At 39.2% G+C, this 18,215-nt stretch overlaps 1 protein-coding gene and 1 pseudogene across 22 annotated transcripts in view; both read right to left on the reverse strand.

Annotated features, from left to right (window-relative positions):
• TCF4 (transcription factor 4) overlaps positions 1–18,215 on the reverse strand; it is a 359,688-nt gene that overhangs the window by 38,702 nt on the left and 302,771 nt on the right. For all 22 annotated transcript variants that reach the window (XM_022584419.3, XM_022584426.3, XM_022584420.3 and 19 more), the window contains 3 exons: positions 18,003–18,108; positions 14,253–14,386; positions 8,243–8,375 (listed from right to left, as the gene is read on the reverse strand). In XM_022584419.3, coding sequence (XP_022440127.1) covers positions 8,243–8,375; positions 14,253–14,386; positions 18,003–18,108 — 373 coding nt within the window. The remainder of the gene's footprint in view (positions 1–8,242; positions 8,376–14,252; positions 14,387–18,002; positions 18,109–18,215) is intronic.
• Positions 17,417–17,589, reverse strand: LOC115803008 (U2 spliceosomal RNA; annotated as a pseudogene).

Genomic DNA, 18,215 nt, shown 5'->3' on the forward strand with positions numbered 1-18,215 from the left:
AAGCAAAACTTGAATTTGTTGTTAGTGGCAACTATTTACAGAGCATTTATATTGTATTAGGTATTATAAATAATCTAGAGATGACTTAAAGCATATGAGAGGACGTGCAAGGGTTATATGCATATACTGTGCCCTTTTATAAAGGGACTTCAGTGTCCTCAGATTTTGGTATCTGTTGGGCGGTCCTGGAACCAATCTGCTGGAAGGATACTGAAGGATGACTGTACTGTTAATAAAGGCATATAGGTTCTGGTATATAATTCGAAGCCAGCTCTATCTAACAAGTGTCTTTTGGAAGTAATTTGCCTTTATAAAATGGTATAGCCAGTGGTGGTCTTCTTTTACATTTATTAAGGCCTCAGCATAAGCAAATAGATATAATATTTAAATAAAACCTATTAAGCTCCAGGAGAAGATGTTTCTCACTATTTTGTGAAATAAGAAAAGGAAATCTTAAATCAACTGATTAACCCAAGCAAAACTTCATTACACATTTAAAACTTAAGAAAAATTCCCAGCCCCATCCTCAACCCAAGAAAGCAACCCTTCTGGCAAATGTGACATCTTCAGCTTCCAGATCTGTAAAATACAGTTGCGGGATCAGATCGCAAGTGGTCAAATTATCTTCGTCTCTAGCTTATCCTGACCTCTGCTTAGCATAGTTAAATTATGCTTGTTATTTTTACATATTTATATGTTAGGTATGATAGTTCGATAATCTTTTGATGTGTGCTTTATTTGGTTAACAAAACTCACACCCACATTCATTTGTTAATTACTAAAACTGAAAGAAAACTGGTATGTGATACAAAGAACACAATCACCTTCTGACAAAACAAACCTATTCTTATTCTTATCACAAATTCATAATAATAAAAATATATTAGTTGCTAGTACTAAGGAATTTATGTATAAGAAAGTTCTTTGAAATGAGGGTCTGACATCATACAATTCAGCTAGTGGAAGGAACTCAGAGATCAAGAGTGCTAAAAATACTTAATATAAGAGATAACTGAAATTATATCTGGTGTGAAAATAAAAATTTCTGCATCAAGGAGTTCTTTTAAAACTTAAGACAATTCTAAAGAGAAAATAATAAAGATTTTGAAAACACAAAGAGCACTAACATTTTTTAGCATGTATTACCATGGTATCTGGGGGCAATTATACGTATATATTTGTTTTTCTTCCCCCCCCCAGAAGCAATATTATCATATATACTTAAAATTAGATTTATCAGTCAAAATAATTTGTGATATCTGCTTGACTAGAAAACAGATCTTCATGAAATGAAAACTCAGAGCCACAAGAGAAAAAAATTACATTACCTAACAAAGAAACTAAACTCAAATAGGATAAGATATTGTTATGGATAAAATTTGCTGCTGTAGTAGCTTTCAAAAGATTAATTCTTTGAACAGCTTTAAAATGAGAATAATAAGTGTTTTAAAATATACTTTCGTGAAACCAAACGGAAAGAATTAAAAACCAATAAAAATATTTTAGAGACATTTAAAAAATAAAGTATACTCTCAATTTATCCCTTCCTCCCACCCTTCCCTCTCTGGTAACCATAAATTCATTGTCTAAATCTGTGAGTCTGTTCCTGTTTTGTAAATAAGTTCATTTGCATCTCTTTTCTTTTTACATTGGGAGTATGGGATTGACATGTACACCCTGCTATATTTAAAATAGATAACCAACAAGGACCTACTGTAAAAAAAAAAAAAAAAAAAAAAAGAAAAAATGAATATGCCTAATCCAAAAATAAATTATATAGGGCATAAAAATCATACTTTAGAAGAGATAAGATACAATCCTTACGACCTTTTCATACTACACCTTTCTAACTAAACTTTCTATTAGTGCCTGTTTTATACAGGGAGATGTTAGAACTCAGGAAGTATAACAGAAAGACAGGATTTAGCGCCTTACATTATGTTGTCATGAAAATGTTTCAGAAAACTACAAAGGCTGCTCATGGAAGCCACTGATAAGAGCAGACTATTTTTTAACATACAGCCAGCCATTCTACCTTGCAACAGCTGGAGAACCACCCCCAGGGCTTAAATTTCAAAGCAGTTTATTGGGACCAGTTTGCCCTTTCACTTGGAATGCCTTTTGTTCTGTTCCAGGAAACACTGGAGAAGACACATTTTCAAGAGTCCCTAAACATGTTCAGCTACATGGGTCCTTCTCCTGAAGATTTCTTTGTAGTTGTGTGCCTGTTATGCGAAAGGGCATAAATAATCAGAAAGTGAATATATATTTAATTCTCAAATAGCAAAATTTCTTCTATATTGAAGAAACGGGTCATGTTTAGCAAACTACACTCCTCATTAAATGTGTGCTCATCAAATCCACTTTCCCACCTTCAATGTAACAGGACTTGATTACTATTCCAGGCCTGAGTTTTTGTCAACTGATATTATCAGAAATTACCAAAATGCCCAGATAACAGAAATAAAGAGAAAAACTATTGCCGCCCTGCTTGGTAAAGACTGGATGGATTTCTCGTGTTATTTTAGCTCTTATCAGTTTCTCTAGCTCAAAAGAAAAAAAAAAAATCAAGTCTCTAAGTAGAGCTGTAACATAAATATGAATGGAAGATGAGAAGTTATTAAGAGGAACTGTAATTTTGTAGGAGGATTTGACACTGCCAGCCACCCAAGCATTATTCATATGGCTTGAACACAGGTGCTATTGCTGGCTAGAAGATGGAGCAAAAAGAAGGGTTTAGTCTTTTCAGCTACAGGTGGGACCACCCTCGGTCTCAAACTCCACTTTGGGGAAAATGGCAATTTCCATTAGACATACCCTAATCCAAACATCAGGATGAGTAGTGTCTGGGGATTGACTGCTGTAAACCAGAATTTGGAAGATGTGTTACCCCTTTACTGCACACCCAGAATCCCAGGCTGGGCACATCCTGAAGATATAAAAGGATGAAGAGGTGCAATTCATAGTGCCTTTGTCTGAAAGAAGATGATGGTTTTAAAAGCTTAAGTTTTTCTGAACTGTGTCCAAGTGACCCTCATGTTCTTAAACTAGAAGAAGCAGCCTAACAATGTCATGAGATTCTCTACAAAGATAACAAAAGAAGGAGCATTTCCAGCCTTCCTACGACCTACAATTTTAGAATAAAAACTTACATCTAGGCTACGACGTACTCATTTTTAGCAGGAGGGATTCCTAGGAATTCAGGGGGGAAGCTGGGCCCCCTGACCATGCGCAGGAAACGGATGAGAAGACTTAAATCAAACTAGTTTATTGTTCTCCGTTGGTGGTCTTTGTAACTAAGATGCCACGACACTGCTGGATAAAATTCCTGTTACTCTTAGGCTCTGGGCCTGTTCATCACCCAACTGTATTTGAAGGCTCAAGATTCTTGTAAAAGACAAAGTGAATCTTATGTGACTACTCTCATAATAAAATTACTGTGAAACCAAGTCCTCAAGGGGAAACGGACATAATGTTTCTACTAGAAAAGCCACATACTAAAACGCATCGTGTCATACAAACATGTCATTAGAAGTGAAAGTTGGAAGCCAGATTAATCCATGAACCAGATAGATATTCCAGGGTAATCTTTAGCATATGTTGCATTCAATCAATCTTGGAAGTCTGTTCCTTCAACACTGTTTGGTTTGAGGTTTAAAAACATGGCAAATACCATGCTTTAGAAAGCAGGCCGGTTAAAGACTAATAAAACAATAACAGTTATTATAACCATTATGCTAGCTCTATGCCCAATTCCCTCTGAGAAGAAGGGAGGGTGTGTAGCCCCAAACCACAAGCGCTCACACCCTCTGAATGTATACAAATGGTATCTCCCAGTGGGTAACTGAAGCGCTCTTGTCCTTGGGTAGTCTAAGGGGATTGTGTTAGTCTCAGGGGATTGAGGTGGGTCTCTCAACCCTTTTGAATAGGAAGGGCTATTGGATAAGGCAGGTAGGAAGGAAATATGCAGACAGTACGTACCTACATGTACCATGTATATGACTACCATCTTCTAGACATCTCTCTCCTCTAGAGCTGGTATCTAATAACTAAGTACATTTCCTCCTCTGTATGCATGCTCACATGTAGAGGCATTATTGGACTGTAGTGATTCTAAAGTACACTGAGCAGCATTACACTGAAAGAGTTTTAGGAATGAAGTTGAAAGGCTCTGATGGTGGTAACTCTTGAAGCCCTCAGACTTAGCTTCTATCCTTAACTGGCTGCCCCATCAGGTGAACGACTAAGAATCCACGGTGTGTTCCATGCACTATATTCATGTAATTTCAGGGTGCTAAACAGACCCTTCTAAGTCAGACATGCCTAATGCAACCTCCGGAGTTTGCTGGCAAGGCTTCGCAGAAAAGTAGTGGTCTACATGCCACAAGTAAAATATTTTACTGTACGATTCTTTCAAAAATCCATGGATGAATGTGTCACTTTAAAAAAATCCTGTCGATGGGCTTCCCTGGTGGCGCAGTGGTTGAGCGTCCGCCTGCCGATGCAGGGGATACGGGTTCCTGCCCCGGTCCGGGAAGATTCCACATGCCGCAGAGCGGCTGGGCCCGTGAGCCATGGCCGCTGAGCCTGCGCGTCCGGAGCCTGTGCTCCGCAACGGGAGAGGCCACAACAGTGAGAGGCCCGCGTACCGCAAAAAGAAAAAAAGAAAATCCTGTCGTTAATAAAATCTGAGTCAGCTTTGTCCTTCCAAGCATTTCTCAAAAAATGATATTGGGCATTAAAGGGCAAAAGAAAACAAAACAAGAAACAACGGCTATCCCTCCAAGTCAAACACAGCCATCCTGAACCTCAGTGAGCATCTTCCATCTTTCAGATGCAGAGGACAGAGCCGGAGGCAAAGGAGCATGTTTCCAGAGAGGTTACCCTCTGATGATTCTGGAGCTTACATCTCACTCCACATGCATTTTGTTGTCCTGTCACTGGTTGAGGACAATCACTGACTGCCAGGAAGACACGGTATAACATGAAACTGAGAGAGGGAGCAATGATCTTCCTCTGAACTGAAAAAGCCACTTCCTAAGACATCAACGCCATTTATGAAAAGACTGCATTGCCTTGCAACTTTTCACCAAGAAAACTTGAAAAATGTGATGTCCATGTGTTAGTGCTTGAACCCCATTCTTACGGCATTAGTATTGCTTACAGTCATTTTCTACAGAATCATGTGTGTAATCTCAAACATGTGTCAGGCTATGTGTTCCCTATTTACCAATTATTTAATTAGTTCTGTTTGTTCTTTGAGATACAGGCAATGTAATATTTCTTTATTTCCTGCATTTCAGAATGAGTGAGTATATGCCAAATATTTTCAAAAGTCTACAGATGTATCCTATTAATCCATACTGTTTGTTAGGGAAGTATCACTAACATCAGAAGAGAAATCTTCTTGTTACACAGACATACTGCCATCCCTGGCTTCTACCACACTGTGAAAATCGAACTAAAGCCTAGGAGAATTAAAGTGCAAAGAAAAAAATAATAAAGTGCAAAGAACCAGGAGCAACTCGGACCCTGTGCAATATTAAGGTTTACTATCATACTTAAATTCTCCTCTGTATTTTAACTTAAGGAATTTGAGGATGTATTATTTTAGGGATGAACACTCTAGAATGTTCTCCCCTAAAGTAACCCTAAAGTAATAATTGTATGTATGCAAATTAATAAAGATCTGTTCCTCCAGAAAGCTGAATTACCATGTCTACTTATGTCCCGAAATGATTCTAAAGCTTTCTCAGATGCTGCTAGTGATTTTGACAAGTACACCCATGATGATAGAGTAATTTATGCAATAAAGTTGTTCCTAAAAAGCATTTTCTGGGTTCCCAAATCGCACACTTTTCCCTTTGAAAATTATAGCTCCTTTATTATTGTCTAGACCCCGCTCCACTTAAACAGGGCCCTTTGGTCTGGATAAAAAGTTAAGTCCATCTTTAGGATGTAGCTGAGCCCATTAGTATGTAGAAGTCACCTATTATTGCCCTAACCGCCCAGGCCAAATGAAGGAGAGTAGATATTCCTGTTCATCTACAAGCCAGTCATGAGCCAAGCAGCTTACATAAAGCAAATTCCATTCCCACTGAGACTTGTCGTGGCTCTGCTGACCACAGCTCGTGGAGGATAATCACACCATCTCGTAATATCTCTTTCTGCCCAAGTCCTGACTTCCCTCGTGGCGCAGTGGTTAAGAATCCGCCTGCTAGTGCAGGGGACATGGGTTCGAGCCCTGGTCCGGGAAGATCCCACATGCCACAGAGCAACTAAGCCCACGCGCCACAACTACTAAGCCTGCGCTCTAGAGTCCACGAGCCACAACTACTGAAGCCCGCGTGCCACAACTACTGAAGTCTGCATGCCTGGAGCTCGTGCTCTACAACAAGAGAAGCCACTGCAACGAGAAGCCCGCGCACCACAATGAAGAGTAGCCCTGGCTCACCGCAACTAGAGAAAGCCTGCGTGCAGCAACGAAGACCCAATGCAGCCAAAAAAAAAAAAGACCGTTTGGCAAATCAGTCAATATAAACTTTTTTTCAAATGGTGCCTAGGTCTGCTTTCCTCAACTCAAGCTTTTGCTCTACCTTTGTACCTTCCTAAAAAAAGAAAATTACTCAAACCATAAGTAGACAGGAAATGTGCCTTGTAAGAGGATGAATGACCGGTCATCCTTCTTTATAACTAGACCTCGTGACTGCAGAAAGGGGTTTTCCATTTGTCAAACCACATTGAAGTGAAATATGCTTTTCTCACTCTTTCAGTTCTGCACTTCTTTCTTTCTTCTTGTTTTTCGGATCTGCCAAAACTGCGTTGATAGCTAACAAAACTTCCCCACTCGACCTCTGCCCGTAGCTCTCCAAGGTCAAACTGATGCAACGCATTGGTAGAGGCTTTGTTATGAAAGTTACAAAAATGGAAACTCCTTCCTAAATTCGCCTCTTAGTGAGACATGGCGGTGAAGGGAAGGGCTGCTAGGTGGCTCATCTCAAGTGTGAAGTATATTATTGAGTAAGCAGGGAGTGTATTATTTAAGCAGAATTATATTTGCAACATTTCAAAACACATCTCTTCTCGTTCATCAAAAACCCTCCCCCTCATAAGTGATTCATGCCACTTCCCAAAGTTCCAGAGACTAAAGAAAATGAAAAAAAAACAAAAAACAAAAAAAAAACTGCGAAGAGCTGAGGAGACTCAACAGCAGTATTCTTCTGTCATACAGTCTTCTCTATAAAATGTACAGTTAGTGCGCTCATCAGTAACTGGACCCACTAGAAGTGATCGTAAGGCCGAGCTAGGGGTGGGTTTGAGCTACAGCCAGAGGAGGTGGCGGCCAACGGGAGTCTGAGGTTTTAATAAGACCCCGAAGCGTCAGGCTGTGCCACTCATCTGAATGACAGGGTTGTCAGAGGCAGAATCAGAAGGTGGTGGCTGCCTCACCGCTAACCCGGACTCTCCCTCCAGGGGCAGCTGCATGCCCTGCCTGGCTCTTCCCTCAAGAAGAAGAGAGTTGACGGGCTAACCATCCATCCTAGGGAGCGGACCATAATGGACATCATGAAAATTGAGAAGATGATGGCTCAGTTTATTCGATAGAGGCACTCTGCTTGGGTCGTAACTTATCAGTGAATTTGCTGCGAAAAAGCAGCAAATAACTCCTGGCCCATTGATGCCCAGGCATCTCCTCTCCCATAAGTCAGCAAACACTTCGTCCCCTCTGGAGGACTCAACGATGCCACAGTCTCCATAAGGTGAAGCCATCTAGTTGTTAATAACAATCTATAAATGTCACATGAGCTAGTTTTCAGAAGACAGTGGTGTGTTACGGTTAAAAGCTTTGCACAGTGACTGGAACTTGAGAAGCGATCAATAACTCCTATTTAGAGCTATTATGCCTTCTATCTTACTAATCTTCAATGGTTCGTCTTACTAAAGTTCACTTTGTTAGCTGTTCGAGACTGTGAGAGGCAAGGTGGTTTTGGTCTATTTAAACCTTTATTCGATCTAATCACTCACAATGGAGAAAGTGGCCAAATTTCAGTTTCTTGGGACAAAAAAAGTGATTACAGTCAAGCCAATGACAATTTGTGTTTGGTTCATCTGTCTGTTCATTTGGTTATGTGATAAAAATCCATTGCTTGATTACTGTTCAGTGATGGGGTGGGGAGAGGTCCTTGATTATTAAACCCTGACACTGGCTGTCGGCAACAGAACTGGCGTTTCCAAGACTCACCCATTATACTGTCTGTTCCGTTGGCAGGAGGTGTACAAGACGAGGTGCTGTAATGGTTTGTACCACTACGGTGGAAAGTGGACATCGGAGGAAGACTGGAATTGATGTCTGTTGAGGAGTGTGATGGATAGCTCTGTGGCAAGAAGCAGAAAAAGGAGGCCATATTTAATCACAAAACATCTGGTGGATTAGTTTTCCAACACTTCTTTCAGAACTCTTCGCTTTGCAATGGAGACAGCCCTCGGAATTTCAAAATATCCAAGAATACATCTTGCTTAGCTCTGACAGCTTTCAGTTTTCAAATAATAAAATACAAAGGCATAGTTGGTTTGGGTTTGCATCAAATCTAGAGGAATATAATGGCAATGCTGGACCTTGAGAAATGATCACGATCTCTAAATATAAAAATTACTGCTTAAAGGCATGTCTAGGACTTCAGCAACATAAAAGACCACCACCACTATTATTTTTCTGTATGGCTTATTGTTCAAGTACGAAAGATTCCATAATATAATGAATAAAACACCACCATGACCCACAGCGTTTACATTACACTTCATCCTGACCTTCTGAATACAAACTGACCAAGAATAACCAGTCTCAAATCTTCTTTCTGCCAAACTGGATCATCTTTCTGAACTCCAGCAAGAACAAAATGGTAAATGAAAAATTTTAAAAGCAGTAATGACTAAATATCTCTCTAAAGCATTAACACATAAAGCCTTACATCAATGACTGTGTTGAATTACACTGGAACAAACGAACGGAGAATGACTTATTTTACTTCTTTCTTTATAGGTCCTCTCCCTTAGCAATACGCCAGAGTTGACTATGAAAAAAGAACATCGCCTTTTACAGAATCATTTACTTTAAGGCTTAGCTTTGGGTCCGACTATCATACTAGTGTCCAAATAAGCTGCTTTTCTTGGGGCATCTCACAGTGCCTATAAGTGCTGTACAAGCAGCAGATCACTAACAGAGACATGGTTACGTGCAAAACCATGGTTATTTACAAAAATGGAGCTATTTTCTTTTTCATGACAAGAAAGTAGCTTAAAAAGTTATTCTCATAGGCATTTGAATGTATTACAGACATGTAAAGGAAAAATATTTAAGTTAAAATATAATACTTTTTCTTTATATGCAGTATATTAATGGGCTATGGATCTTTATTGTATCATTACTGGAGATTCTGCTGAAATTAAGAGATTGAATATGATGCTGAAAGTCAGGGGTGATTAAAGCGTGGACACACTGTGTCTTGGGATCCCCTAGTTATTTCGTGAGGCCCATCTTGGGTTCTATCTCTTCCTTGAGGGTCCCTTACTACTTCCAACTCTTTCATAATCTCGTCTCTTTGAATCCCTAATGCATTTACATTCTGCACTGCGCCATTAAACACTTAATTAAATGTTGCTTTTCCATGCTTTCTCTTTCAAGAGCATTTCCACCGAAACTGTAAACTCTTCAAGGGGAGGGAATACAGCTCATAGCTCCGCATCCCACTACTTGTGGCTGAGTGCTAAACACACTCATCCTATGAACAAAGAACAAAGAACAACAGGTTACCAGCTCGTGTTTAATAAACAGTGGACTGAAATGCTACTTATCTGAGAGACAACTAAACAGTTTAGAAAATGAATCTACATTTTGGAGTCAGTTTGCCAATGACATGGCAGATGCCTTTGAAAATATTACCTCTGCACACTCCAAATAGTCCAACGGAAAGGACAACTTCAGTGAGAAAGTTGGGATGATGCCCTTAAACCATTCCAAGTTCCCAAGAATGCCTTTCAAACTTTAAAATTTCATGGACATCTTTGCTTGACCAAAAATTCCTTAGGCCACCTGTTAAACTCATTTCTACTTGGCACTTACAGAATACCCCACGTAGTCCACGAAATTTTCTCCAAAGAATGATAGAGTGGGCCCATTCCATAGTACGACTGACCTAAAAAACTGGATAAGCCATGGAAGACCAAACTTAGAAGAGCTATTTCTGCTTGAGAGCTAAAGACTATAATAATGTGGAAAAAAGAAACAGACTATGGAAAAAGAAAAAGAAAAGTAAAAAAAGATGGTTTGATTTCATTTCTACCCAGTCCTATTCCATGCTGAGTTTCTGAAGCATAGAGAAACCTTATAAATCAGTCCCAAGCTTGCAAAAATCAAAACAGAGGAAAAAGCATTTTGAAAAATAGTTAAATAACTACAATAATGACAGGATGAGACAGGAAAAAGATTACTGCATCAGTGAGAACTTTTAGACCCTTTCAACTTGGCGTAAAATGTGCAGTAATTCAGGATTTGACAAAGGGTTACTACTGAGTTCAGAGAATAAAGAGAAAAGTTCTTCCCCACAGATTTTAATGGGGAAACCAATGCAATCCATGTAAATCAGTAATTTTTAGAGACTCATAGAAAATTAGATGCTGAAAGAAGTTAATGAGATTTATAACTAGACTATTTTACAAAGAAAACGATTTTGACAACTACTGTCACTCAAAGACGTAATAAAAACACCACAGAAAATATTAGTGATATGTGAATAATGTCTCTTTAAGAGTATTTAGGGATCAACTATAAGCACTCCCCTTAGTCTTTCTTACTTCAGCTATTAATACTGTCTACCCTGCTTGCCACAAAGGCAAAGGAAAGGGGAAGTATGACAAAGTGTTATGGTTTTACATGCCCACTATTTGTTTATTTATTTTTACTTATGATACCCAATTATAGTGTATTTGGAGTCTACTGACAGATTAAGTGTTGAAAATGTTTCCATGAGTGATGTTTTTATCAACCTATGGGTTGATAATTCACAAAGTAGAAAATATAATTGTTAGCACATACTAAGAATAACGTAGTCAAACTTTGGGCTAGAGCAGGGTTTCACAATCTTGGCACTGTTGATCTTTTGTGCCAGATCATTCTTTGCTTGGCAGGGGTTGGGTGTGGGTGTAGGGGGGTTCCTCCTACGCATTGTAGTATGTTTCCCGAATCCCTGGTCTCTGTACGCTAGATTCCGGCAGCACCTATATGCACCACGCCCCTCCGAGTTGTAACGTCCCAAAATGTCTCCAGAGATCACCAAACGTTCCCTGTAGGGCAAAATCACCCCCAGTGAGAGTCACTGGAGTAAGACTTTATGTTACAAACAATGAACGACAACAGCACTTCCTTTATATTAAAATTCCAGACTCCCAGGACTATTTCCCTCTGTGGTACAAAGACCATGCCTAAGCCATGCCAGACTGCAGGGACTCTATCCTATTTTTGAAAAGAACTCTGCCAAGTCATTCCAAACTTAAACCTTCTACAACAGCGCATCCCAAAGCTTAACCACAAACTCCATTCTTCTGAGTGATTTTGCATGTGTATCTGTGACATGGTAGTGATTAGCTGTGGGATTGTTGTAGAGGCTGAAACTGCTCAGGGGATTTAAAGAATCAAAATGGGTGACTTGACAGTTGCTACCGATATATGTGGATTTTAAGCTTTGTGATTACATGTTCTATTATAACAGAGTATAAAGTGATAAAGGCAATAATGTTTCTAAAATGTGCTACCTTCAGAGACATACTAATTTGGCCAAATTACACCCAAAGTAATCCAAGGAAAGCTTTCTTCTTTTTCTCAAACTATTCCTTTGTTCAGTATAGAATTGGGCAAAAGCTCCAGATGAAATTTTTTTTTTTTTTTTAGTGGTACACGGGTCTCTCACTGTTGTGGCCTCTCCCGTTGTGGAGCACAGGCTCCAGACGCGCAGGCTCAGTGGCCATGGCTCAAGAGCCCAGCCGCTCCACGGCATGTGGGATCTTCCGGGACTGCGGCACGAACCCGTGTCCCCTGCCTCGGCAGGCGGACTCCCAACCACTGCGCCACCAGGGAAGCCCTCCAGATGAAAATTTTAAGGAACTACCATTACTTTTAAGTGAAAGGTAACTAACCACCTACTGTATACTCAAATGATTCTCAATCACTCTCAGATTTTTAGAAGTCACTTCAGCAAGAGAATTTTGAATAGTTACTGAAATCACAATGATTACTAGATATAATCATTCAATAGTTTCCCTATCAGTGAGAAAATTCATCAGGATGCATTACCAGAGACCTAATTCATTTGCCCTTCTGAAAAACAAAACCCCTCATCTCTAAGATCTGCTAAATGATCATGTTAAGAATGAAAACTGTTTTGAGATGGATAAATATAGCATCTGATACAACCTATTGGGTTACTCCTTCAAAATGATCTTTCCTCCTGGTTGATAATATTGTTTTGGTTCAGCAAACTTTTCTAAAAGGGTGTAGTTGGTTTCCTTTTTAAAATTACATTTTCTGTGCATTTGAGTGCATTTTCAACATGCTTCCCCCATGCAGTGAACTCGATTGGGATAAAAATCAAACCACCTAAGTCGAAGTTCTAGAGCATGATAAAGGAAGAAAGAAATACAGGAGCAAAGAAAAGTAAATGTCAAATGGAAATTCCAACATATAGTACAGTGCCGAAGTCTTTTATTTGTAATCAAAACTTTCCTTGCCTATATAGGACACACACAATTTTGATCATGGGTTCTTTAGAGAAGTGCAAAATGATGATGGCGAAATAAAAATGTTAGCCAAGAAGAAATTCTAGTATAATAATAAGTGCTATTTCTTTAAGCTTTCATGCTAATGACTCTAAGTAGGAGGTGGAAGAAGAAGAAATTTGAAAGTAAAGCATCTGCGATCTATTGAAGATGTGCTGAAATTTAAGATAGATTGTGATTTCCACATTCAAACTTGAGAGATGATTTAAAAAAGGTCAATTCCATCTCCATCATTTATCTCTCATTTGAGGCTAAGCTAACTGACCTCCCAGTGTCTCTGTCACTAGGACTAACTAAATTGATATTTGAAAGGATATCGGAAATCTTAACCTCTGGGATGTTTTCAGTCATCAGAATAGGATATGTCATCTTTTCAATATCTCTGGTGGCCGAGCAAAAGAGAATAAAGACCACAGAAATCCAGAAAGTACTATCTCCTATATTAGAACAGAGAAAGAAACATAAATCTGGGTATTAGGAGAAGAAAAAGGAGCACATCGCAAGATGGAGAGTAGTAATATAAGCACCACTAACTGGATTTTTCATACTCTTTTGCATTTAGAAGATTAGAGGTTCATACCTTTTTTAAAGCCATTTTACTGCGCAAGATACTGGGTCCCATATTATCTGCATCCCAAACCTTCATGATCTAGAAGTACTCTTTCCTCCATTTAGTGATAGACTTAAGTTCATCAGTGGGTTCTGGGCTGTGGTAGTTTTTGAGGTTAGAAAAACATCTGATGCGTTACTTCCTCCAGAATAAAGACACATACTAGGATGGATGAGTATAGTATTGGAGGGTATGGAAGTATAGCTAAAATACTGAAAATTGGGACTCTGATCTAAATAGAAACCCCATGGTTGCTGTTACTGATGGGAGTGTATAGGAAACATGAACGCTTTCCTTCAGGTGTGGTACAAGAGTTCAAAGCTGTCACCAGCTACAGAAGCCGGCCAAGGGGAAATGGAAATGCCCGTGGGAGATGTGTTATCACCTACTTTCAAAGTCCACTGGCTATCACTCTGCCCCCTGCAGTATATCCTTCAGTACTACAGATAGCAAAACCCCCCACCCCAAACCAAAAACAAAAAAAAAACAAAAAAAACCCCAAGGAACCACCACAGCTTAAATTCTGCAACTCAAATACAATATGTATTTATGTACCAAGGGAAGATGACACTGTGATAAAGAAAGCACAGAACAAAACGCAATAAACAGAAAAACAGCGACAGAGAATATGGCTTATGAAGGTGATCTGATTGAGTTTATGTCTTTGATTGCAGAAACAATACAACTGTAAGAATAACGGGTATGTGCCAGTTTTACATTCATCGATAGAGTCCATGTGTACATGCATGCAAAGACAGGATGAGATTGAATAAACTAGCTGTGTTGTCCCCATTACCAAGTGAGTCTGCCTTACCAAACGTTCATGTGGATGCAGGCTGCAGTAGCTGCTAGACTGTGGAATATGAGAAGAATTGCCCAACATTCCTCCATAGCCAGGCTGATTCATCCCACTGGAGGAGCTCCAAGGGTCACTGCTGTGATGGCCATCTGTAAAGGACAAAGAAAACCATGACTTTTCTGAGGCATTCAGCCTTGCCTTATAGAGTAGGGTGTTTTCATATCCTGGAAAATGACTGCCTGTTGTATATTCATCTTTGTGTTGGTGAGCTGATTATATCAGAAGGCAGTCTCATTATTTTTTCCCAAGTGGCTCTATATTGCCAAACAAATATAAATATTTAACGGAGTTAAAGGGTTCTTAGTAAAAATTTAACTGTAAAAGAACAGAACATATTTCTACATAGAACTATGTCAAGACAGCAAGGTAGCTAATGCTAAAGAAAACATTTCTTAGAAGTCTCCTTTTTTTTTTTTTCTATGAGAACCAACTAAAAATTAAACTGTTCCTAAATTTTGGGGTGAAAATAAAACACTTGAGATATTACAGGGTTGGCACGCTTACAAGTTTTGAGAGTGTATAAAGAAATAAGTAATAATGAAAAAAAATCTCTGATTTCAGATTGGATTTCATTTTTGTGGCACACAGAGTAGATGGAATTAAAGCTGGAATTACATTCTGGTATGTAGGGAAGAGGAATCTCATGTATATAGTTCTGAGTTTTTGACTTCCTTTTAAATGTTTGTATTTTGGTATATAGTTAAATAGCTATCTTAAGCCTTCGGTAGCAATTGAAAGGGTACACACATGTCGTAAGGTAGATATTACCGTAAGGACAATTTTGAGAGCCTCTGCATTTTATAAAACTGTGTGTTAAAAAGAGGTTTAAAATTATATGGAAATTATATGAAGTATCTTTTAATACCAAGTTAATCTTTTATTAACACCATATTAAAAATATTCCTACAGATTTTTTTTTACTCTCTGGACCTACTGGCCTCAAAGTTACTACTAGATTGCTATTGTTTGGTCTGGGTTTCTCAAATTAAGGGAGCAGAGCATCTATGTTACTGCTCAGTTCAAGTTTTCTTTCCTTCAATAGTTTAACAAAAATTATTAAATGCCAGATATATACAAGGCCATCAGCTAGGTGTTAATTGTATGGCAGGCATTGCTCCCTTGAAAATAAGAGTATTTTCACCTCACACGTTATTTAATAAAGGCCTTTTGAAAATGTAGGCAGTAGGCAAGTTAAATCTGACACTGTATTTCATAAAGCCTTTTTTTCCCTGAGTTTTTCACCCCAGAAGTTAGAATTCATAAAACTGGAATGGTTTCAGGGCAGGAAGGAATAATCCAGAGATGTCTTAAGAACTATGAAAGCAAAATCATGTCTGTGATTTTGACAACTAAAGAGTTTCAACTAGAAGGTGGAAGCTAAAGTTAAAAATAAGAGGTCACACAACAGTGGGTTTAAAATATGCTACTAAAAAAATAACATAAAATAAAATATGCTATTGACAGTCTCTGAATATCTTGCATCTAAACTGTATTTTCTTCAAGACCTGAATTCTCAGGGCACTGTGGACCCTTACTGAAGGACACTGATGTGAAATGGGATCACGACGTACTGTTTCTGTGATCATAACGTAAAAACATAGGACTTTTTTAAAAAGTTCTTATTCATGTACTTCAGATTTAGCTCTGAGATTGTGGAAGTTCAGATGTCATCTTAAATTCAAACATGAAGTTTAAGACCACTGACATTTCAAAGAGATGACATGCATGGCAAATAAATTGAGAATCTCTATCATTGAAAAAGAGTCTCCTGAAACATTCTGACATGATGCCCTACGAGGAAATACATTTAGGATTTGTTAACACAGACACTCTACTCAATGCAGACTTACAAAAATACACATTTTACATAAATTATGCTTTTCACAGTAAATTAATATTTATCACATCCCATGATCTTGGCATAATGTGGGTTTGAAAGAATAGAATTAGATGTGTGCAAATTAATTGTGCTCATCATAAATGTCAACTCAAAAAACATTTTTTTTTTTTTTTTGCTTCTTGGGTATTCATATGCAGAAAAGCAAATTTGTTCCCCGTAGTTTGTTTTGCGTGGTCTGCTACGGAGACGAGCCTACTGCTTTACTCAACCTGATCTTTCCTTGCAGTGTGCACGGTTTAAGCAAGTGACCTTCCTGAAGGCAGACAGAAGAAATCTATCCTTCTGTCAATTTTCTCAATGAAATTCAGCTCTGAGTGAGGAGTCCTTGAGCTGGCAATCTCTATAAGCACCGGTAGTGGCAGCACACACTCTCTGACTGGTCATAAAAGAGAGGCGCTGGTGCCCAAGTGGCTGCTATCTATAGCTGAAGGGGATACACCTTTCGTCATGGCACAGAACACACCCAAGTGACATACCTGCTGCTCCCCTGGAGAGAAAGGGACATCGAGGACAGGTCACAAAGATAAAAGACCCTGGTCAACAGGAGCTCCATTACGTGTGGAACCAATTCTCTCTATTCCCGGGGGACCCATTCGGTTCAATTTTATAGATTTTCCATGGAATTTCACATGTGAACTAACAACTCAAAAGAGCTAACACCCTGAGGGGAAAGGAAACAAAGCCCTCTGAAACAGAGTGAGTTTGGGTATGCCCACTGTAACCTAAGGGAGATGCCAAGCCACCTCCCTGGGGCTTACTGCCCCAAGTGGCTCCCCTTCCCGTGGCATGGTCCTTCCGGGAGGAGCACGAAGAAGGAAATCCCAGGGCACTTTGCCAATGCAAAAAGGGTGAAGTTTGCATACAGGGGTTCTTGGTGAATCCCACATCTGAATTTCGGAGTATTAACCTGGAAACAAGATCATCACATTTTGACAATAAGTGTCCCAGGCGTGTAGGGAATGGAGCCTTAGCTGCATCCTCTGGACGGTCTCCTCTCATAAGGGGCTGCTGTCATTTCAACCACCTTGGTCTTTTCTAAGCAGCAGAAAGAGCTGTATTACCAGGGGTGAGATTATAAGCTCGGGGAACACACATCCGTGTGCACTGAATTAAATACACTGGACAATTAAATGCATTAAATATACTTTATCTACCACGAACCTGTAATTTTCTATATTTTTCTGGGAAAAAAGCTGGGTCTTGGGCCCTCAATCCGTCAGTATGTTGGAATAGAGCTTTTGCTGTGTAATGAAATAATATTCCTGACTTTAGATAGGTCACTTCATCTTCAATGGGACACTTGTCCTTACCTGTAAGTTAATAAGTGGCCAACGTTTTTACTGATAAGAACAGATACTAAACTTGATCTTAGCCAAAAGGCCGAAAAGTGATTGTAAGTGTCCAACATTTTTATATAAAGGTATATATGAGGGTAATTTGTTCCTAGGAGGCTAAATCCGGGATGCTTAAAATACACACTCTTCTAAACATATAAACATACTCTTCCCGGGAAGTGAAGAGATCAGTCGTGGAAGACCATTCCCCAAGAAGAATCTGTTCTAAGTAAGCAAACCAGTCTAATCTTAACTCATGATCTCTCAAGTGGCTTTCACTTAAAAAATAAGTCTTAGTGAAGTTTTAATTAATTTATTTTTAATGAATTCAATTCCTATAACAGAGCGTGACCTTCAGTGTTCTATACTTGCCTCCTATTCCATTTCTTGAGTAACAGATCAGCACTCTTCTGTCCCATATATGACATGAAAAGACCCGTGGATTTCCCTTCGGAAGAGGTGGTGTCTTACCTTGCATGAAGAAGGAGCTAGGGAAAGTGCTGGCTGCTGGTTTGGAGGAAGGGTAGCCTGGCGAGTCCCTATTGTAGTCGGCAGTGCTGGCTGACGGAGCATAAACCTGGGGAACAAGAGCCCATTTAGTTTTGCTTGCTGCCTGGACCAAAGCATCTCAAGGTCCATGACTTTACAAGAAGCAGGCACAAAAGGCAAAATTTCTACCACGTC

The sequence above is a fragment of the Delphinapterus leucas genome, chromosome 14, assembly GCF_059928025.1.
Source record: "Delphinapterus leucas isolate spDelLeu-1000000601 "Yukka" chromosome 14, BTC_Dleu_Yukka2, whole genome shotgun sequence".
In the NCBI taxonomy this organism is placed as follows: domain Eukaryota; kingdom Metazoa; phylum Chordata; class Mammalia; order Artiodactyla; family Monodontidae; genus Delphinapterus; species Delphinapterus leucas.